General features: G+C 43.0%; 1 protein-coding gene across 3 annotated transcripts in view; it reads right to left on the reverse strand.

The window, feature by feature from the left end:
* Positions 1-24,155, reverse strand: part of CDH23 (cadherin related 23) — a 3,939,560-nt gene that overhangs the window by 477,515 nt on the left and 3,437,890 nt on the right. For all 3 annotated transcript variants that reach the window (XM_069610726.1, XM_069610725.1, XM_069610724.1), the window contains 2 exons: positions 16,303-16,410; positions 7,642-7,744 (listed from right to left, as the gene is read on the reverse strand). In XM_069610726.1, coding sequence (XP_069466827.1) covers positions 7,642-7,744; positions 16,303-16,410 — 211 coding nt within the window. The remainder of the gene's footprint in view (positions 1-7,641; positions 7,745-16,302; positions 16,411-24,155) is intronic.

The raw sequence follows: 24,155 nt of genomic DNA on the forward strand, positions 1-24,155 counted from the left end.
GCAGCCCTACCTGAACGGACAGAAATAAGAGTCTGCTTGGCCAGGACAAGTCCTTTAGTTCAAGTAGATTTATGTACCCCTTCTGTTCCTGCAGAGACCAAATACTGTGAAACTAAAAGAACACTGCAGTTATTATCCTAAAATCAGTATGAAGCATTGGTTGTCAAAGAAATCACGAAAGCGTTGTGGAAGGGACTGTGATACGCCTGTTATCCAGATAGTGACACAAGTCACATCTGTGAAGTCTGGGAAGTGCTACCACAACAAGCAGGACCTTGGTAAACACCCTTTAGGCATTGTCTAGACCGAAAGGTAGACATCGGTAGCAATAATGACAACCTCCCATTGTGAACCACTGGTACTGATGCTCTTTCCTGATGGGGATGTGAAAAAAAGTCCTTAAGATGTAGAGCTGACAACTCTTTCTTGAAAAGATTCAAAGATGTCTGCAATCTTTACCATGTGGAAGGTTTTGAACAGGAAGAAATTATTTATAAATAGCAAATGCAGATAGTTCTTGTGCCCATTTGACATTTTAGGGAACACGTTGTACCAGAAACACAATCTCTGGCATCCTTGATATTTTTAGGACTTCCTCAGGGTCATATAGAGTGATGTATTTTGATTTCTGGAGGAGATCGGGTCATCATAAATCACAAGGGTAATCCAGAAGTGGACCTGGTTCTGACTGTGGCTTAGAGAGGCTATGCGTCACCTCACTGAGGAGGTTCAACAAGACCAAACATGTGTCATGGGTTGGTTGTGGTACTCTTGTTTAGAGGAAAATTGCCTAATATTTCTGTGCTGGACTGCCCTTGTGTGGGGCCGGACCAATATGCAAATTAATATGTCCCCTCTGTGTTGGGTGCAGTGAGCTCAAACCTGGTTGTAGACCCCCTGAATGGAAGCAGTTCCATAGAATGTGTTATTTAAACCACGTTGCTTCTCAGTAACGGGGCTTCCATATGCTTGTATAATTATTTAATTAATATCTGCCTATAGATGTAAAATGTAATGTACTCTAGTTAAATACTATTTTCTTTCTTTTTAATAGACCATTAGAGAAGTTAGGACCAGGCCCATTTGAAACATTGTGTTGTAGTACCCAAAACCTGTAGAGTATGATGGTGCAGGGCATCTAACATGGATGGAAGTACAAACACTTATACATTTTGAGGAATATTCTGCAGTATTTTAGAATTTTCCTTAATAATAATCATTATTATTATTATGTATGTATGTAATGATGTGATGTATTTATAGTTGGTAAATAACTGATTGACACACTGATACATTTTTGACAGTTGAATTTGAAATAATTTTCGATTTATATTGACATTCAGTTTCTTTTACTGTTATGTTTCATTGCATTAAAATATGTGATGAATGATTAAAATCAATCGAATAATTAGGGATATAATCTACATCTTTGTTAACAGTTTTTCTGATATCAAATTGGATATTTTCCCTTTGAGTGTGCCGTATTGCTTAAACATGATGCCCTTGAGCTTGGGTGCTTTACAAATCCAAATAAATAAATAAATAACATAAATAAATAAATATTGGTTTAGTGTAAACCTAATTATAGAAGATTTGATCAAGTCAGCCAACAATACGGATGTATGCTTGTTTTTCGACTGAACGTGTTTCTTTTTCTGAAGAAGCCACAAACTTGGGAAAAGTGAGAAGATGAGCCATACTTCATAGCTGATGCAAATATGGAAGGTATGTAACCATTGGAAGATCTGATTTTCACTGTTGCGAAACCTTGTTTATGTTGGGGCAGACCATTCTTTCCAATCAAATGGCATGCTTTCATAAAGGTATGACATATCGTTATTGCCCCCTGGTCATGCCCTGGGCCATTTATTTTACTTTACTTTATTTGTTTCTGGCTCAGCCAAAAAGGCCCAGAGGCATTCAGGCGCCAAGGACAGGAGTTCTAACACAGATGACAGTCAGTGGACAAATGTCCACACAGTTTACAAAACAAGGCACAGGCTACCTAACCAAATAGATACATTTTAAGTTTGTTTTTAAAAATATCAATAGATTCACAGCTTCTAAGTTCCAGAATCAAGGCATGCCATTTTCTGGGTGCTGCTGCCCAAAACACACATTTACTGACAACGACAAGATTGGTGGTAGGTATTTCTAATAGTTTAAGAGAATTAGATCTCAAGTCCCTAGTGACTCTCTTCTTTTGTGCAAGTTATCTGCCACATAAGCCGGGAATTGATTGGAAAGGCATTTGAAGGCAATCATGAGCAGGCGAAACTCAATTCTTGCTTCCATGGGCCAGCCATTGCAGGCTTTTCCTGGCATCGGAGACATGATCAAATTTCTTCAGCCCCAGGATGGCCCTAACTGTGCTGTTCTGGATCATTTGCAGTTTCCCCATTTCTTTCTTCCCTTTGCCTACCAGGAAACTGCCACAATAGTCCATCTTGGCCCTAGCTACCATTTCACAGGATTTTTGGGAAAGATATGGTCTAATATGGCACAATAGTCTCATGTAATATGCTGAAGCAGATACAAGATAACTGACTTGGGTGTTCATAGTAAGACATTGGTCAAACATAACCCCCAAAGTCTTTATTTTACCTTTTGACTTGATTACACAATCTCCAATCAGGAGTTGTGTATAGTCCATACTCAGCTTTTTCAATCTCCGACTAGGACTTATAATCATAAGTTCTGTCTTGTCGCAGTTAAGGGCCAAACCATTCCAACACATCCAGCTGTTAATCACATTATAGATCTCATTGATCTGCTAAGTGTCCTCCGCATAATTACCTGTTAAGGTGATAAGGCATTGGGTGTCGTTGGCATAGTTTGAAAAACATATCTGTTCTTTTCAAGTAGATTGAAAAGAGGGGTTGTAAAGATGTTGTACAAAATAGCCGATGTACATGCACCCTGCGAAACTATTCAACAGGATTGCTTGAGCTTCTGCCACATTACTGCAGACCCTAATAGTTCTGTCCCAGAAAGGAGTCAATCCAGGCTAAGGCTTCAACATTAAAATCGGCGACTTCTCGAAGTCTACGAAGGAGCAATGGGTGATCCACTAAATCAAATGCCTCAGACAGATCCAAGACCATTAAAACCGAGTTCTGTCCTTTATTAATCATTTTCAACATATTGGATTTAAGTTCCAAGAGCACTGACTCTGTACTAAAACCCGGATGAAAGCCTGATTGGTATTAATTTAGGATGTAATTGCCAACTAAGTGAACAAGCACTTGTTCACAGACATCCCTATCCAAAATCTTGAGAAGGAACTGGGAGTTTGTGATGGGCCTATAGTTGGATGGACTCAGAGGGTCAAGGCCATGTTTCTTTAACAAAGGAGTCACCCATGCTTGTTTAAGACGGGTGGGAACACAACCTTCTTTAAGTGAGGCATTGACAATTCTGGTGAAGGAGTTAAGAAGAGTCCGAACACGATTTCATAGCAGTGGCCGGAAAAATATCTCCCTTACAGGAAGAGGGTTTGAGCTTGGCAATAATTACCTTCAGCTCTACTACTGAAACCGGTCTAAAGTTAAAAATAGGGGATTCACTGGGTGCGTTCATCTCAGAATCATAGGATGGGGTAGCCTCAGTGTCAAGTGGTGGCGTGGAGTCAGTTTTAAGGTTTTCTCTTGAACAATGGTGCTTCAAGTTTTGTCAAGCTTCTCTAACATAACTTTTTGAATTTCAGAGCACCAGTCTACATCTCTTGTAATACTATCCACTTGACCTGAGCTTGGTTTCTCGAGTTCTTTCAAAATTCTAAAGATCACTCTAGATTATTGTTGTGCTTTGGCAATCCTATCATTATAGATGCTTTTCTTCACCATGAAAGTTGCAGTTCTATAATTTGTTGCTGAGGCGATATACCTTTCTTTGTCAGTCATACTCTGAGACGATTTCCAAAGATAGAAATCTTTCCTTTTCTGCGTCCTAAGGATTCTGAGTTCATCCAAAAAGCAAACATTATTCGGTCTGTCAAGAACCTTTCTGGTTTTGACTGGTGCCAAACGTTTGGTTATATCATCCAATGTATCTAAAAAGTGTTTGGCCATCTCCTCTGTAGAGTCCAGCCATAGGATTAGATTATTAGTCAAAAACGTTGCTTCCTTAATTGTATCTGGGGTTAATTTCTTCAAGCATCTGGAGGTAACCCAGATGTGCTTAACAATCTTGTTTTTAAGTTGTGGTAATGGGCTGATGGTAAATGCCACAAAGAAATGATCCAACCACGGGCACACAGGCGTATTCACATTAGCTAAAGGCACATTATAGGCTGCTACCCAATCAATAATATGTCCTTGAATATGGGTAGGTTCATCCCAGACTGTAAGAAACCTACTCTGGCTAACCATTTCCCAGGTTCCATGGCATCTGAGTCTGATTGTTCCCCCTTCCCCAAACAAAAATCTCCAAAAGTTATCAATTTGGTAAATTCTTTGAGTTTGGCAAGGATACAGCTCTGTAATTCTTGAATAAAACTGGGCATTACTGCGGTGGCCGGTAGAGGAGGAGTATGTTTTTGGTTTTGGCGGGTTCTGTCCTTACTTTGAGCCACAAAGTTTCACAGCCACTAATGTCCATTTTTTCTGATTCCCAGATATCTAAATGTTTTTTGAAATAAATGCTATCCTCCCCCCTCCCTTCCATTACCTGTTTGCATAGAGAATGGTGTAATCAGCGGGGGTAGCCAAAAGTATAGAGGGGCTGTTGCTGGGAGAAAAGGAAATTGTTCTGACACCAGAACGAATTTCTTTGACATGAGAATGAGGAAATAGGGGCACGGTATGCCTGCCCTAGAGCCAAGCCTGAGATCTGTTAGATCTACTGCCACAACATTGCGTGTCTGCTTTCCTTCTCCTGGCATGCTAGGGCCTCTCTTCTCCCCTAAGAAGCAGGGACTGCAGCCAACTCTGCTGACAATTGCCTTCGACTACCACATGATCCTCTGTAGAAGACCTGCAACTACCATCCGGCCACATAGCTATGCCAGGTTCTTAAAGCAGAGCAGCTGACGGAAGTACAAAATGTTCCAGAGAAATGATGAGGATGTCTCCTTAGTTGTGATTTTAGCAAAAAGCCCCGCGTCCGAAGGCTTGTCCCACGAATGTGAGGCTTAAAGACTCTAAGGCTTTCATCATCACACACCTGGAATGATATTTAGGTGAAGAGGGGGAGGAGGTGGTGTATCTGCTCCCGTGGGAGAGGTCTCATCCACATTTGGGACTGAAGTTGCAGAGGAAGGACTGGCACACGAGGCTGGACTGGAGCTGGAAGAACCTTATGTGGAAAATGTCACAATACCCCCAAAAGAAACTCTCTTTGTAAAATGCAGCGTCACAACTTCAGTGTAGAATTAGGAAAGCAGAAGAAGAGATGGCATTTCTGAGAAATTAAGAGGCGGATGGACTATTTATTTTCTCTAAATGCAATCTTAAAGCATTCTGGATATGTAGAAGCGAAATTTTATATTCTATAAATAGAGCTAAAAAAAGGTAATTAAAATTCAGGAATGTTCAAATGTTCTTCATTTCAGATGGACTTTGCAGTGCAGATTCTACTCATCGGCACTCCCACTTCCTCCTTCCCTGCAGCACTCTGGCCAGCCTCTCTTGGCCCGCTTCCTGCTCCTACTTGCAAGGCAAAAAACCTCGGGGTCATCTTCGACTTCACACTCTCCTTCTCTCCTCATATAACTGACGTCTCTAAGAAGTCTCACTACCAGCTGCACCTCCTCAGAGGTATTCTTCCCTTCCTCTCCTTCCCCCAGAAGCTCACGGTCTCCAGAGCCCTGGTTCTCTCGAAGCTGGACTACTGTAACAGCCTCTATCTTAATCTGCCTGCCTCTACTCTCCGCCCTCTGCAACTCATCCAGAACAGGACTGCGAGACTTGTCCTTGGCCTCAAGCCCAGGGACTGTATCTCTCCAGGACTGAAATCTCTACACAGGCTCCCTGTGGCTGCGAGGATTAAGTTCAAAACCCTCTGCATTGTCCACAAGGCCTTCTGGGGCCTGGGGCCTAAATACCTTCAACTCTCTCTTCCTAAATAACTTCCTTCCCGAGCCCTTCGCTCATCTGTCTCCAACTCCCTCAGGGTCAGCCGCTTCTCGAAGCAACAAGCTGGGGGTAGATCTCTCTCTGCGGCAGGGGCCTCCCTCTGGAACAGCCTTCCTGCCTCCCTGAAACTTGAGGAGAACCATCTTCGGTTCCGGAAGCACCTCAAAACCTTCCTCTTTGCTTCTGCTTTCTCTCTCCCTCTCCCCTGCTAATTCTACATTGAAACTGCACTGAACCTGCACCTGGGCCACTCTCACCGACCTCGGTCCTTGGCCCAGCCACCCTCCACTTGCACTGCCTCCCTGGCAACCCCTGCACTGCGGGACTGTCTCTGCATCCCTTACAGCCCCCCCCTCCCAGCACTTGTCTGCACTTACCTTGCACTTGCCACCAGCTGGCCCTATTTATTATTTATTTTTTATTCTACTTACCCTGTTCAGCACTTCCCCCTCTCCCCTTCCCCTTGCACTTTTTCCCTTCCCCCTACCCCTGCACTTGCGCGATCTGAATGACACCTGGCCTAGTAGGATCGTTGTCTGTCTTTCCCCCCTGTTCCCCCCTCCCTGCCTCGTCGCGCCTTGACCACTTGTGTATAGGCGCGTTACAAATGCCATATCATATCATATCATCATATCATATCATACCCTGGGGCCACTGTTTAAGTGAAATGGGAAATACATTCTCCTGCGTGTAATAAGCTAGAAACATACAGTAGGGCCGGCAGGACTAGACATATGCTGACCAATTGACTAGAAATGAAGGGCCTTCTGTGATTGATAAGGCCCTATCCAAATGAAAAAACAGACATCTGCCGGATAATAACAATGGCCCTTGACTGACATTTACTTTAGTATTAAAGTCAAGTGATCATCTAGTTTTGAGGCTTTCCATGATGCCAGGCCATCTAAAAACACATTCTAGGTACACCGAGCACTTATCTGAAATGTCATTGTTCTACATGCAGCATTATTATACGCATTTTGGAGTGGGAGACACTGCAGTAGACATATGAGCCTGCAAAGGCACTACATCAGGCTGAAGTCTCCAAGTTCCTTGTTCAAGTGCACAATCCACTCTGTTTTCAAGGATATCCACACAAAATGATGCAATTGTATAAAGTGTCTCATAATAAGTAAATACATGGAAAATTGGCTTTCCTGAAAACCTGGTGTGGTTGGGGCTCTGAAGGACTGCATTTGGAGAAGCTCATACTACATCTTAGTGTTTTATTGAGATGTGTTGCTAGGTGCAGGTCACCTGGCAGCCACTTCACAGCGCCCGTCTGCGAGGTGCACCGTTGATATGTAGCTGATTTTAGTGGTATTGAGTGACTGATGGAAGGATGCTCCACCTACTGTGATGCTATGACCCACTGAGACACCTGCTCTGACCGGTTTCCTGGAGTCAAGCCATTCAGGCTCACTAGTTCCTTAGCATTGCTGGTGAATCAGGCGGCCATTGATGTGTGGTTTTCATACCCAGAAAAGTTCCCTGCTGATTTAAAGTGCAGTTGTTATCCGAATGCAGGTGAGGGGTGTGTGAAGCGCTCTTTAAGAGACAGGCCTACCTGTTGGAGAGTTCTCCATGAGCTCTGCCTGGTAGGAGCCCTTAGTGAACAATGGATGGTTGTCATTTTCGTCTGCTATGGAGATAATCAGCAGTTCAAAATCCTGAAGGAGAGACAGAGACAAAAAAAAAACAGTCCGCAATTTATTACAGATAACCCAACACACGCTTTGGATCAGATTGTGTTGGGAAAAATAATCTCTCTAATGGAGCCAGTAACATTGATGGAGAGTTCATGTACCATTAAAGAAAGAATTATTTTCAAAACTCTTGCCCTGACTCACAAATGCCTTCACGACTTAGCTCCCCCTTACCTTGCCAATAGGTTCTCCAAACCCTCTGCGGCCAGACCTTCAGAACCGCATACTCCAACACGTTAATCGTACCCAGGACACGTAGAGTACGCACTGGTGGTTCTAGCTTCCCTGCTGTGGCTGCCACCACGTGGAACGCCCTTCCACCGCACATCGCACAAATTGACTCCCATGCTTCCTTCCGCAAAGCCATCAAAACCTGCCTGTTCGTGTAACTTGCCTGTACCTTTAGTCACTCTTGTGTGTGGCTAAGTATTTATCTATCTGTGTAATCATGTACCGTAATTATCAAGTGTCCTTGGGTGGCTTCACTGTAACCCTTTAAGTAAGCCCTCGTATTCTCCAAGTTCTCAGCGCCTCGATGCCTGTGGGCTGTAGTGCGCTTTACAAATACAAATAAATAAAATAAGTAAATAAATGTAAGCGCGACAGCTAAGTACTTCATTCTGTGACGGATTTTGGTGCAAGACTCGGGGAGGGCTCATGCCAATTATCAATGAAACGCACCACAGAACCTGGCATGTTGATATTTTTATATGGGAAACCGGCTTTGTGTGACCGCGGGTGCTGATTTTCCAGTGAAAGAAAATAACCAAACAGGAAAAGCTAAAGGGGCATTAAATCCTGTTTTACTTCCATGATGGTGAGGAGAGTGGCAGGGACATGGAGCTATGTCAATAACAGAGAGGTAAATAACGGAATGGGGTTGTGAGTGGGATTTGAGGGGGTGGAGGTAATCCAAGTGGTTGAGAGGACGTGCTGCTTGGGGGACGAGGGGAATGAAATAGTTCCGGGGCACCCGACCAAGACAAATATATGTGTATTCCATGACAGTGGCATCCACGTTGCTGGCCTCCTTATTGATTGGCACCACTCGTCTAGGTGCAAATAGACAGTGGGCAGAGGAAGGAGAGGACAGCAATGCAATTGTGCATTTTGTCTAGGGGGTTCCAGCTTAGTTTAACAGCTAGTAAACAGAATAATCCTTTCTGTTGTCATGGAGGATTATCTTCCTAGTGGACTGAGATGCGATTTTTACTTCAATTTTCGGTGAAAAAAATATCTGATCTAGTCAATGGTGGAACCATTTCATAGAGGATGCAGTCCCTCAGACTCTATTGGTTAATATACAGAATTGAGTAGGTTTAAGGTGCCCTCACTAGAACAATTATAAGTAAAAACTCAACTGTATGACGACAACACCCACTTTTCACCTCTTTCAACTTGCATATGCCAGCCAGCAAGTAACATAGCTCAGTGGGTTGAGTGCTGAGGCTAACTCGACCTTTCATCCTTCTGAGGTTGATAAAGGAGTACCAAGTTCGGTTCAGTTCGGCTAATATAAAAAGCTTTGTAAGACCATGGATAGGAAAGTCGGTGTGGATGTGCCCTGCCCCCCATAAAAAGGGAAGCGAGACGTCTTTCCTGACAGATGGTATTTTGCTAGAATTGATGCAGTTTGGTTGACCACGTTCTTCCACAAGTTCTATTGGGCCTCATTACGAGTCTGGCAGTAGCTGTGCCTGTAATCCAGGCACGGCTGCCGCCGGTATTCATTTTTTTCCAGTGGCCAGAAATGGGCAATTACCGGGTCAGTACAGCATTGCCAGACCCGGTATTTGCCCATTCCTGGGCGCCAAAAAAAAATCTTCCCTATTCCCATTTGAGCCCCATAGGGAGCAATGGGAATGGGGAGGTCGGATGCACTGGCACCGTTTATAACGACATGCTGTGCATTATGGGTGCCTTTCATTCCATCAGGTCAGACCTGGCGGAATGAAAGGCACCCGCGTGCACCACTCAGAGTTTGCCGGTCCGGATACAACAGTACCACCGTGATTACCGGTACCATTATATCCGGACCGGCAAGCTTGTAATAAGGCCCATTGTATTGGTTTAATTGGATTTTGTAGAGAGTAGAAGGCCTTTTTGAAAGGTACCATTTTTAGTTCATTGTTAAAGTCTGGAGGTTGGGTAGCATTTTCAGTTTTGGCTTAGAGCAGTCTTGGGCCTCTGACCCTGCACCATGACAGAGTTTCCTCCAAACTTCTCGCTTTCAGATTTGACTTAGCAGATAGATTGGGCTGTGTACCATACGCTTACAGTCTTTGCTTTATTTCACAGTATTCAGGTAGATGCTAAAATGTTTGTCATTCAAAATGTGATGTGTGCTTGTGGCAATTGACAACCAAAATTATTTCTTTTATAGTTCTTTTTAGACACTATTTGCTTTCTTCCATTAATTGCAGTTGTGTGTAAGGTATACTGTTATGGATTTGTACGCTGTCCGCTTACATTTTGAAACAAAAGTGGTGCATTTTTATCGATTGGCTAATGCCCGTAGATAGATTTTGAAGATAAAAGGTGAAAGGGCAAAGCCAGAAGCTTGGTGGAGGATGGGGACAGGGGGCTAGAGCCCTGCTTTTTTGGTTGTAGCCCCTTATAGAAGCTCAGAGGCTACAAACAAAAGGCTATAGCTAGCCCTGAGTCCTGACAGCCCTGACATTAGCATAGCCCCAGATGTTTTCCAGACATAGCAACACCCCTGGGCAAAGCCTCGGGGGACAGCAAATGTAATGTACCCCGTCAATGGTTTAGAGCTGTACATTTCTGTCTCCTGGAACTGTTCAGAGAGAAAGAAATGATACAATTGCCTGGACATTTACCATTCCATCACCCACTTTCCTAGCCACTAAAGGAGGAACTGGTCCGGGTGCCGGAGGCAGCAAAGTAGTCCAGGGGGAATAGTGTGGCATATTTTTCCTTAATAAGGGCCGAGATAAGATCCTCTCTGATGTGCAAGAGGGCAATGTCATTTCCAGGGGTCACTCTAAGCATTGAATGTGTGTCATGAAGAAGTTTGCGGGACACAACGAAATTCTGGAATTCTCTGAAGTTTGAAGGTTCTGACGTAGATGGATATGCAGTGGACTATTTTAGGAGAGACAACTGTGATTAATTGCCATCTTCAAGTGAGGCAATAGCCAGGATGTTGTCGTCCTGTGATTCCGCAGGAAGGAGAGTAAAATCTTCATCAGGCAAAGGAGCTGTCACCAGGAGGTCGCCTGGGAAATATGCGTCAAAAGGGCACTCACATAACAAGGTAGCCAAAGCCAGCTTCACACCAGAGTGCTGCAGCCATAGAGGGAAAGGTAAATCTGAGAATGGGTTCCACAATCATACTTTTCTGTTGGGGCTCTCCCCTTTCCTGTTCCTTCTCTTTCCTGCAGAACAAGGCAAGCTGGGTATGATGTAGTAAGTCAGGGGTCACTTGTTACAGCAGGGGAGATTGGATCCTTACTCAAGTGACAATTTAGTCTAGTTTAGTTTAGTTTATTATTTGATAATACGCACCAAAACCCAAGGGTAGCCGGGCGCAGCAGTAGAAGAATGCTTGAGCTTGGTTAGATACAGTAAATGCATACATATTATAACAGTATTTACAGTGCAAATGTACAGCAAATCACGCAGGGGGATAGTCTATGTTACAAGTTTCAGAAAAGTACAAGTTTCAGAATATTTACATGCCTAAGTCCACGGTTAAGGCCGGGGATCAGTTTAGTGGGTGTCATTAGTCTGGAGCCAGCTTTTCACTTTACATCTAAATCTGGAGTAAGGTTGATCATCTCTTAGTGCAGATGGAAGTGCATTCCAGGCCTGGGCAGCTCTAATTTGCCTTTATAAGGAAGGGATCCCCACTCCTTCCTTGATTCATCTGTGGCCTTTCATGAAGTCAAGAAGAATTCACGGGGGCTCTGTTAGGAGCGCTGTCCATTGCCAAATCCTGCGATAGTGAGCTGAAGATAGAAGGCATCAAATGCAGAGGAGAGCTCTATCCCCGAGCAACCCTGGGGAAGAGTGGGTGACTGCTGTCTGGACCAACGACTGTACCTCTGCCAGCTGCACTGGAACCAGGCCAGAATTCTTTCCCTCACAAAGCTATTGTAGGATGCATCAAGGCGCCATGCATTGGGTGACTGAGACATTCAGCTCTGTGCCAGTGTGTGGTGCTAGAGTGTCAATGCAGTTTGTCTTTTTATCAAAGCAGCGGTCAGGGGTAGACTGGAAGGTTTGGAGCTTTTATTTCAGTTGTTGCCAGGATGGTTTGGGGGAAGATCATGGGGCAGACAGATGATGAAATAATCTACTTTGTGAGTGAGATGATGGGTGGGAATGAGGGAAGGGGGCTACCTTGGTGTTCCCAAATGTTGCATTTATGGGGGGTATTATCTTCCAGGAATTGTAGGTCTTTGCAGTGATGTTAAGCTGTGCTGCGTGGTATATTCCAGAGGGACTCGGGATGCAGTGATTTGGTGACAAACCTTCATTGTTCCATGTTTTCCTTTCACTCCTGGTCCCATTGATTCTTTCCAACTGTTAAGATCCTATTCACTTTGTTCTCAATCACATGTTCTGTGGGACTAGCAATGTATCTAAAAATGTGATTGGGTAAGATAAGAAGGACAAAGTAGTAAGATGCATACATACACCAAAATGCTGAAGGGTCCACGTATGGCTAGATATTTCATAGCATTTGGGGCAATTGTCTTAGAGTGAGAGGCAGGTGGGTGACCAACACATCAAGAGTTTGACAGATTTATGTATCTGTCACAGCGGGCTGCAATGCTAGTCCACACGCTCATCAAAGTTCCCTGCCTCTCTATTAAGTCAAGATTTTCTTAACATACGTTGCACATGTTCATGGTATTGATTATCAAAACAAACTGTTTCATCAGATAACACGCCAGCGAAAGACCTGAAGAAACAAAGTAGCAAAAAGAGGTCTAGCAGCTTTTCTTCTGCTCTGGAACATTGAATAGAGGGACATTTTTGGTCAGGAAGCAGGCAGTGGGCCGATTTGAAAAATAAAAGACCTGGTACACATTAAAAGAGTGCAGAGTGGGGGAGTATTAAGAGCTGGAATTGGTCAATTGAAAAAAGTTAGAACGGCAGGGGGATGCTGCTGGAGATATGCGAGTGCCAAAGGCAAGTCGTGTGTTTGTGAAGATCCAAAGAAGAGGAGAAAGGGGGGAACAAATGGGGTTGGCAGTGGAAAGATACAGTGCATGAGAGTGAACTAGAGGTTAAGGTGCAAGGTGACATGAGGACTGGTACAGGGATCACGGGCAAGCAGTTCTCTTCCACCCCAGTGTCAAATATGTAGCCAGAAACATAGAGAGTAATAGGGACAGATTGTGTGACAATGGATAGCAACATTTGAGGCAGGGGAGGGTAAAGCATGAACAGAGGGCACTGCTGAAAAAGGAAAAAGGGGCAGCTCAAGCAGGAAATGAGAGAGAGAGAGTGAGACAGGGAGGGAGGGAGTGAAAGAGGAGAGGCAAAGACGGTAAGGAGGGAAGCAATGGAAACTAAATAGGTGCTATTTGTATTTATTAAGCGTTTGGCTTTGTGCAAAACCTTTCCCTAAAACCTTTACATACAAATTCCTGTACATGTACAAAACAGATCTCAAATTGGCTAACAAGAAGAAGATGCACCTACACTAAATGTTTACAATGGTACTGCATTTAAAAATCTGATAGTAGCTAAAACCATAGAAATGTACTCTACAAAGGACCTTCAACCAACCCTCTGCATCCAGCGTATTATACCGCGACAGAAACGACTCAAAATGTAGAGCCCTCAGATCGGTCAAACCCTCACAAGACAATAACCAATGCTTCAGAGTTTCTACCTCAGTCAGGCCCTTCCACAACCTACAACTACAATCCTGTATCTCAGTTTTTTCACGAGCAGCAAGAACTTTCCTTGTAGGAAATAAATTAAAGTGCATCCTTAACGAATTTCTAAAAGTCACATTAGGAATGTTCTGTAAGTATTGAAGAAGCTGATTCATATGCTTAGTTTCACATTTTAAATGGTAAAACAATTTAAATGTTTTACAAACAGTCTACGTTTCAATCCAACCAAACGCCCATCATTTATTTGGATTTAATCGCTATCAGATTAGAAATCAGTATTTCAGGTGTACCATCTATCGCAATCTAAAATTTTGAAACATACTTGTTCCCGTGATCTGAGAGTTTTATCCCTTTTATAAATTAGCACCTCCCTGAAAATGCCCCTCTGCCATCACACATTTCTGATACAAAACAATGGACTTCTTCTGTGCCATGCCATAGAGTGATAAGAGGCCCAGCTCATAACGAATCAGTTGTATAGGTACACTTTTTGGTATAGGCATAATCTTTCCCCCCCCAAAAAAATCTCCAACTGCTTCCACGGCGTTAATGAAGTACACCAAAAGGCTTCTGCCCGGTATACGAGAGACAGGACTACCTACATTTTATAGAACTGTAAAACAGGGGCTATAGAAAAGCATCCAAAGCGCCTGTTTAAAATAAGCCCTTGTACTTCAAGTACACCCGCCTTTTGCCTAAGAACCTTCCCATATATCATATCCACGGAACTATTACTGAGACCTAAGCCTAGATATGTAAAAGAAACCACCCTGGTCAAAGGGGTACTAATCAGATGTCACTCATAAGCCACATGCAACCTTTTCTTTCATGCATCTAAAATCATAGCGGTCGACTTAGGAACGTTAACCCTCAGACCATTATTTGAGGCGTAAAGATGCAGCATGTCCATTTGCCTCTGAAGGCCAATTTGTGTTTAATCCAGGAGGACCAGATCATCCATGTATAGGAGCAGGCTACTGAATGCCCCCCCCCTATACGCAGAGGAAATGATCTCACCTTAGTGAAGGTCTCACCAAGTGCAAGGATGAAGAAATAAAATAATGTCAGTGCTAGAATGCAACCTTACTTCAATCCTTTGTATGTCATAATTTCCTTCGTTCGTCTACCCCTGCACCTAAAAAGGTGCTATATGGGGAGAGACCGAATCAAGGAGAGCTGCAAATGTTAGAAGACAAACATAAGGGCCATGGCAACTGATGAAGATAAAGCGATAGGTACAGTGGAGAACATTAGGGAACACAGGAACCATAGAGTTGGAAAAGTGGACCGAGAGTAAAAATGGAGGATAAGCAGGAGCTGACGAGGCTGAATGAGAATTGCTGCAGAAGACAGAGGAAGATAACTTCTTTGGATGAAGTGGAAAAAGCAAGAAATTCACTGAAGCGGTAGGGTGCCTCGTAGAAGAGGGAACGAGGGACCCTGGGACACACAGGTTTCTGATTCGCCTATCAGGACTAATAGATAACCAGAACAGGATCTCCATCAGCCCTGGTGACTCTTTCCAAAAGCTGAACCTGCTCTATGACCCATTTTGGCCCCTAAAACTATGCACCTCATTTTTCAGGAAAAAAAAGAATTGCCTAGCGTGAACCCACGTCATTTGCATTTTAGTGAAAAATTGTCCCTTCAATGCAATCTTTGGCATTTGCGCATCATACTGAAAAAAACTGTTTAAATCAGGCGAAATCGTGTTTAATTGTCTTTGCATTTTCTTGGTGCAAAAAGCATAAATGCCTCCTGCAAGTTACGCTTGTGGCCTGCATGTAGAATGGACTCCTATTGGAATCCGCCCTTTAGCGGGCTCAACAAAGGCAGATTCCATGCGAACGCACTAATTTTACACTGGCATGAACATGTCATGCTGGTGTAAAATAAACTGGCTTTTGAAGACGCAGCGGGAATGAAAGGCGGAAATAAGACACCCGTTCTCTGTGCCCCCAACCACGCCAAAAAACCTGCAACCCCCCCCCCCCCCGAACATAAGAAAGGGTGATAAGACAGGCGTAAGAAGATTACACCTGTCTTTGGCACCATTTTGTAGGCTCCAGAGGACTGGAAAACGAGGCGCATACCTGCCGTGGAAGTGCAGCTAGCAGAGGCAGCAAAGCACAAAGGAGAAGGCACATCTGATCTAAGCTGCCCCCTTTGACCTGCTTACTCGAACACAATTGGAGGGGGCGAGCAGCCTTTCCAAAGTATACTGTGAAAGTGTTGGTTCATTCCCACCGCTGACTCACTGGGACTAGGGTTCTACTACAAAAGCCTATCATTTTGGTTACATTGTTCTTAAGGGCAAAACACTTGCATTCAAATGCCCAAATAAAAGAACTGAAAGACACACAGAAAGAGATTGTACATCACAGAAAGGCACACGTGACAAAACACAATAGTCGCCGGGCTCGTGACTGATCAAGAAATCACAAAGAGTTCACCTAATGTCAATGCATCGCAAGATTCCCCCAACATGCCGGAGCAGATGGCTCAATGAGGTAAGCACTCCCCTCCGGTATAGGGCCAGCCTTCAATGTGGCCATCCCAGTTCTTAATCCTTCACTATAATATTTACTACAGAAGGCTTGGCAAACACATTCAATGGTCAACATGCACAGAGCATCTGGGCTTTACCCGTCGGGAGTTGCGCATGTTCTCCGGGTTGTCCCTCACTGTGACCGTCAGGCGGTATTCGGAAACCTTTTCTCTGTCCAGTTGGTGGTTTACATAGATCATGCCAGTCTAAAGAGAAAATTACAGTTACAAGAAGAAACCACTATGCAACATGTGCGTATGTACCTACATACAAATAAAGAATGCACGTGTGAGGAAACGCATTAACGACATGAACAATATTACGACCATGTTTTGCATGCATGAGTAGTTATGAACAATTAATGATGCTGAATTCTGAAAGGAAGAAACTGTTTTATAAAAATGAATTCACCGTAAAGTAAAGCTGTTCCACTCTTTTTCTTTCATGAGCACCTCCTTATTCAAAATCTTTTTAAAATTAATTGACTTATTAAAAACAAGACACAATCCTTTACCTGGTACAACGGTCCCACAACCCTCTTAAGAAACATCATAACCATACATTTGTACACGTTTTAATTAAAGTGTTTGCTTATTTAAATGTATTAATAACAGTAATTAGCAAACAAGACTTGTGGAAGAATATTCCCTTTGTTCTGCTTTGTTTTTGTCTCTTTATGTTTCTATTTTCCGCCCATAGTTCCGTGCATAACAAATTGTTAAAAACGCAAATTTGGCAGAAAATGAAGCATTCCTCTCACTGTGGTTTGAAGATGCAGATGTGAGGACCTCTATTGTAACATGATTGGTCTCAGTTGAAATGGGGGTGTGGATATAGGGAGATGGAGCGACAGTGCCCTCCAGACCGACATGGTTAGGTATCCACAGCGCTCTGTGCGGATTCTACAAAGCAAGGTGTTTTGTGGTCAACCACAATGAACTGGCAACAATCCCGAAGCCTGAATAACGTACGTGTGCCTCGTATCCTGGAATTCAATGGGTTTTGTGAATATTATGACTAATCCAGATTTGTTTCAAATTTATTATATAATGTGTTTACAGGAAACCCTTTTGATGGATATACTGACTTTAGACGGCTTTGATGTAGTTTACGTTGAAGCAGCACATGGAATGAGTGGTCGTCCATTTGAAGGGATTTTGATTGCTATTAAGAGAAATTTGGGCATTTCTTTCCATAAAATAGATCTGAATAGGAGGGATATGCTGGCCGTTTTACTTGAATCGACGGGAACGGCGAGGTGGGGACTAGCAAGTGATTGTTGGTCAAGGTATATTTAAACCCAGAGTCTGTTAAATGTAGGAAGCTCTGAATTTTCAGTCCTTTCTATTACTTGGGGAAATCCCTGAAGAGGGACCCTTAGTTATGGGCCTTGGGTACTTCAATACTGAATGCCTGGATGAATTCTGGTACCAAGAACCGATGAGGGTAAAAACGGCAAGGGAAGCTCAGGAGAGGGGAAAAAGGGTTTGACAGGAGTTAGAGCTTTGGGGCTTTGTGCCTTTGAATGGAAATTATTCGGGAGATGTGCCCCCGAGTTTTCCCTGGAAAAATGGCCCATGGAAGTCTACTATAGACTACTTTTTTGTGTCAATTGATTTTTTCCAGAAAGGGGGAAGTCTAAAGGTGAAAACTAAAAAATTAAGCGACCATTCTACAGTTTGATGTAAGCTTTCACTCCTTAGGGTTGAACAATCTGAGGCAAGGGCCCTAGAGGTTGTAATTAACCCAAGTAATCATGAGTAAAGAGGTTGCCAAGAATAGCCAGGGCCTGTAATGGCAAAATTGGGAGTCTCTTTTGGGAGGAGGGGAGCATCTTGTGCTCCCCGAATGGCTTTGCTCCTTGTGTGTCCATGCTCTAGGGGGGCTTAATGCCTGCAAAGCAAATGGAAAAAGAAGCAAGGAAGGTTGTGCACACCCATGGCTTTGAATCTTTGGTCCAAAAGTATAAAAAGCAGATGTGACTAGAGATAAAGACGATACAGAGGGTGGGGACACCATGGGAGCTCAACGAGGTCAGAAGAGTAAAACAACGTTACAAAAATTGTCTAAAAGGCCATAAATTCATAATGGGGATTAACGACGGAGAAGAAATGTTGAGCTGCATGTTGGGCAATAACACTACAAGGTTTTGGCAGTTGATTAAGTCAAAAGAGACAGACAGACAGAACATTATTTGCAAACCCAAGCAATATCGTAAGACGTTTCGTTGAAGCATTTTACAAAAGTTTATGTAAAGAAGGGGGCACTTAGATGTGCCCAATTCGCACATGTTAGTTGGGGGGTGGGTGGGTATTTAGTTGGAACTTGAACGATATTGCTGCCTTGATTAGGTTGAGTAAAAAATCAAATGCACCTGGGCCGGACGATCTGTCCAACTTGACTTTCAAATCAAATATCTTGCTATGGGCTCAGCTTTTGTCACATTTCTTTGGTGACATCTTGGTAAATAGAAAGCTCTCTGGACTTGAGGCGCGGCTTTGATTGTTTTGATTTTTAAGGGAGGAGATAGACTGTCACCAATGCAATAAAGGCCCATTTCCATGTTGGATGCCTCAAATAAAATTGTTGCCTAGTTGATTTTGAGAGAATTAAAAATTTGGGCCAGGGAACCAACTGTCTGGACCCTTATCAAGCAGGCTTCATAAAGGGAGTAGGAACTACTTCAGAGTCTTGTTCTAGCACTTTTGTCTAGGCAAGCGAAGGAACAGGGGAGGCTGGTTTATCTGGCCTTCCTGGATGTTAGCAAAGCATTTGATCATGTTAATTTGGCAACCCTTTGGAAGAGCTTGCAGAATAATGGCTGTCCCCAAGCATTAATTGATATTTTGGAGGCACGGCACCAGGGAACAAAAATGAAAGTCGCACTGGACTCATATGGTTCTTTCTCTGATTGGATAGAGACGAATCAGGCACAGGAGTGTGGGCCTCATTACACGGATGGCGGTAAGGATTTACCGGTACCGGTAAAATACCGGTACCGGTAAATCCTTACCGCCTTACTACGAGGTCCCTTTGCGGTTTGGGGGATTTAACGCCTGCTTTTTGCAGGCGTTAATATCCAACCCGCTAAGGGACCTCGGAGCTAATAACGGCACCGCATAATTGCGGTGCCGTAATTAGCACCTTCCCCATTCCCATGGAGCCCTATGGGGCAGAAATGGGAATGGGGAAGGGCAATGGCGGAAAGGGGATTAACCGCCCCTCCAACCTTGGAATGGGGCGGTAAATCCCCTTTCCGCCAAGGCGGTGCCGGTATTTTACCGGCATGAGCCATGGCGCTAATAGCGCCATGGCTCACCGCCTACCATGTAATGAGGCCCTGTGTCCTCGGTCTGTTCTTATTCTATTTTTAAATTAAGGATATGCTAGCCTGTTGGAAGACTGTTAGGACAAATCCCCCAAAGTTGGGAAAGGTAACAGTACAATACTTAGCATGCACGGATGACATTGTCATCTGCAATATGACCCCCATAGGCTTTCAAAGAGCTTTATAGGCGGTCGATGATTTTCTGAGTAAACTGGACCTTTCAACCTTTTGTTTAATATCTAAATCTAAAATCTTGGAGTTGGATAGGCGGAACTGTAAATGGAAAGAATGTCGTTGGGTTATGAGAATTCAAGTTCTGGAGGTGGTTAACACGTACAAGTATTTGGGCTCATGTATTTATGATGAAAAAGGTGGTAGCGCTCCAGAAGCAGAAGAAAAGTCAAAGTTCCTAGCTGCAATTGGCCAGCTTGTCCAATTTGACTACAAATTTGGGAGATTGTTGTTTCTTCCTGTAATTAAGTTTTTTAAACAGAAAAATATTCCTAAATTGTTTTTTGGGGCACAAACAAGGGACGATGGAATAAGATGGGCAAGGTTGGAGGCTTAGTTGTGGAGAAAAGTGCTGCATCTACTGGCTTCAGTTCTAATAGCAGGAATACTCTTCTAATTGGGGCAATAACCCATCCAGACTGTAATTGACTGGGGAAAGCTCCAGTTATATGCTGGTATTGTTACACTGCCTGATGCCTCAGTTTTTGTGTCCATTTTAATGAAATGTGGACAAAAGGTAATTGCAAGGTTATGGTGGACTGGGCCGCATGGTGCACACAGACTCTTGTCAAAATGTATTCCTCAACACATGAATTGTTCACAAACCCAAATAAAGTCAATCAAAAGTTATTTAGACAAGTGTTGATCCAGCTCAGAGCTGGTTTGTTGGAGTATTTGTGTTTTAATGACCATTTTGTCTGGACGATAAAGAACTATAATATTTTAACCGCATACCTGAGAAAACATCCGTCTAGAGAATTCAGGTTTCAAATGAGAAGAGTAAAATTAAACTTGGTCCCCACAATGGAGCTGCTGGGGATAACGAAAAAGATTTTGAGTGGGGAAAGATTGTGTCGATATAGTGACCTTGAGGACTAAACGTTAAAATACTTGTGTGTTTATTGTCTGGCCTTGCGCACCCTGTGGTTGAGAATAACTGAGTTGTGCCCTAGTATATTAGAGGAGGATTTATGGCCTAGAATTATGAATACAAATGAAATGTCCCTGTCTAGAAAACTTTTAGAATTTTTGGATGTTGTCTTAAATAAGTTTAAAACCAAATAGGAAGGTATGTTTGTATTCATTTTACTTTTCTTTTATAGGTGCAATTGTTTTAATGTTTCATAGACTTACATTTGAAATTGTATAAGTTTTTGAAATTGAGACAGTATTTTAGGATCCAAAATTTTGGGATGTCTTTTAAAATGTGAATGAATGATTCGTCTTAAGGAACATTTTCGATGTAATGAGATGTGTGAAAAGTTCAAATTTGTTCTAAACCACACAATAAATTAATAAACACATAGTTCTGCCAATATGTCACACTAAACCTTTCATTTAGCCAATATACAAGGACATGCTCATGTGAAATGATTCCTTTGAATATAATCATAGTAATGCTTTGTATCTGTTTCTCTTCTGATCATTCATATTAAGTGACCGGAACATGGAGGTAATTAAAAGGAGCTTTGTGTGACGGCTTAGACTGATGATGGACCCATGGAACAATAGAGCCACGCCTAGATAGGAAAGATGGCGCTTTTGGTTGATATTTGGCGAGAGCATTCTAGAAGGGGGGACTTATGTGTATGAGAAATCTGCGTCGATGGCAGACGCATATACCCATCTGTATGTAGTTGGCAGTGAAGCAAGGTCTCCTCCCAATTTGTAGTAGTTCTGTTTCATTTCTAGAAGATTTTTGGAAGGATTCTGGGAGTTTTCTTATGGTTATTGAGGGTTGAATGGCCGCCTGAACCCTCAAATTAAATCTGTCAAATATAGAACATCTAATCTTTTGCCAGGTCAAAATGTTTACTGCTTTTGTAAAATCGTAGCTATCTATTCCAGAAGGGAATGGTATATTACCAACAATTGTCTTCACTGGGTTTTCTGCTAGAATTACCATTTTTATTTAAAAACCATGCTGTTAAGGAAGCCAGTCAGCCCTATACCATTTGTTCCTCCTTGGACAAATGTGTCTCTGTCTCCCATTTGGCATAATGTGTACAGTTGTACAATCTCTTGTACTCTTGCACATTATGGGTGGGGGGGCGAAGATTTTTTTAGCCAGCTTACCTAAAGGGGCGCTCCTCCTCATAAATGCTGCTTTGCTTTCTGCTGCTCTCCTAATTAGTGGCACTTGGACGTCTGATCACATTCCTTCTGTACTCTGTCAGTTGCACTGTGTGCAGGTTCTGATTCTCGGTGTTCTGTGCCATGAACATAGAATTAGTTTGATCTGAAAGGAAGCCTCCTGGGCCCATGGTATTAGGATTCATAGGCCAGGGCTGTGGTATATAAGTTAATTGTAGAGGTGTAGAGTTCTATTTTGTTATGTCTGTTGCGAGGGCTGTTCAAATGACAACGTGTGGCTGGTTTGGTTGGGATACGTACTGTGTGTTGCAATGTAGAATTGAGCAGGTTAGTGCATGGAACAATCAGAGAAGACCTTCAAAGATAGGTTGGTGAGAGGAGCAGACAATTTAATGGGATATAAGTGATCTTGTATAGCACTTGTCTGCCACTATTGGTGGCCTCACTGCACTTGACACTGTAAGAGAAAAGGGGCTGGGGCTCATTAGTGGGACAGTGGTAGAAGCAGAGGCAGATGCAAAAGCTGTGGTGTTAATGGGTGAACGTCCCACGTACCCGGTTTCTGAGTGCTAATCTGCTTTCTATGGGTTTGGCGGAAGATTGTGTTTTCCAAAGGGAATGGACTAAGAACTGATAGACTACAGTGATTTGGGTCTGGTTAGCCGCTGATGTGGGAGAGTGTGACACGGCTACATAGGAAAGCTTAATTGTGTCTCGGTTAGTGTTGATGTGCTAACGGCTAGGCCTGTGGTAGCCTTCTGTGGAGGGTTTGTGTGCGTATTGTAAGGTGGTAGCAGATCTTAGAGGGGATCTGGTTAGTCGTTCGGAGCCTTACAAGGCGAAACGACCTCCAACCCTGCACTCCTACCCAGGTCCATTTGCAGACAGGTCAAATTTCTCTAGCAATCATTTCTTCATCCCACTTAAGTTGAATATTCTCATTCATTGCGACTGTACACTACTCCACACCCTCATTGCTTTGCATGTTCCTCGCTGTCTGGCATCAAGACGATGGAGACATTTACCCAATGAAGAAAATAAATGTTCAGGACAAAGGCATTATGCGGTTATGAAGAAACAACAATCAAGCAATCTATTATAATGAAAGGAAGAGGAATAGTGTTTAACTTTAATATTAAACTCTTATGGGTGTTTATTGGGGCCCTGATAGTCCACTGGCATAGTAGAAGTCATGATGCCACATGAAACCTCACAACCCTCACTGGATAGTAAGTGCCAGAATACGTTGACATGTGGGCGAGCAACTTTTCCCTCACATTTTCTTTTTTTCACTATAGCACCTAACGTAGTTTTTCCTTAACTCTAATTTCACAGCCACTGTACATTTGCGCTCTGTACATTTTCAGAACGTGATTAATAACCTCCTATCTCTGATTTGTCTGCAAAACATATACCTTTACTGTCATGTACTCATTGGGCCTCCAAATGCGTTCTGCATCTCTTGTAATCTGTTAATCATCTGGCCACCCACCTGGAAGTTGAGGCCAAGAAATGTGCAGATATTCTGCCCTCAGTTCCACCCTATTACATTTTAATCATGTGCTCTAAACATAGGAATGCTTGTCTTCACATCTGTGTCATTGCGGCAGCCCAATTATGTAGCTACTAAACTCCATATTCCACACAACATGCAGGTCAAAAGTTCATAAGACCTTGGGAACCCACCTTCTGTGTGTGGTTGGAGGAAATAAAGTGTCAAGAGCTATGAGTATGGGGCTAGAGTCAGACTCATGAACAGCAAGTGATGGGCTTTTACAAAATCTAAAATAAACACAAGGCTGAAATAAAGATCTGACTTGAAAGTACACAAACCCAATAATATACCAACCTGACAACATACAGTGTATTCTAGTAACCTGCTGAGCAAAAATAGTATGATTGTAAGTTTATGGTTCCCATCCTAAATGGATGCCTACAATAGCAGCATGCAAAATAATTTAAACTTTTAAAAACTTCTCTTCAAGGCTTTACAATTGCACTGCCGGGATTGAAAGAAACACTCACACAAATACGTGATGTGAACACCTGCCCAAAGATATTGTTTAACACAGCCAGCTGCTTATTTACAAAGCAAAGTTTCCTCTGGTTTCCCATGGACCCATAATTTCTACCGCTTGCCCTGTGACTGCTTCTCTCTTTGTTGCTTCACAGAGAACTTGAAAGGCCCCTATTCCCTATAAGGAGCTATTGTTAGCGGAGAACTGGGTGTTTGATACTGTTTGGCTGTTTTTTCTTCTGAGCTCTTTTTACCTGTTGTTATATTGCAGTTGCATCATT

Source organism: Ambystoma mexicanum, chromosome 8 (genome assembly GCF_040938575.1).
Source record: "Ambystoma mexicanum isolate Mex_15411 chromosome 8, UKY_AmexF1_1, whole genome shotgun sequence".
NCBI lineage: Eukaryota > Metazoa > Chordata > Amphibia > Caudata > Ambystomatidae > Ambystoma > Ambystoma mexicanum.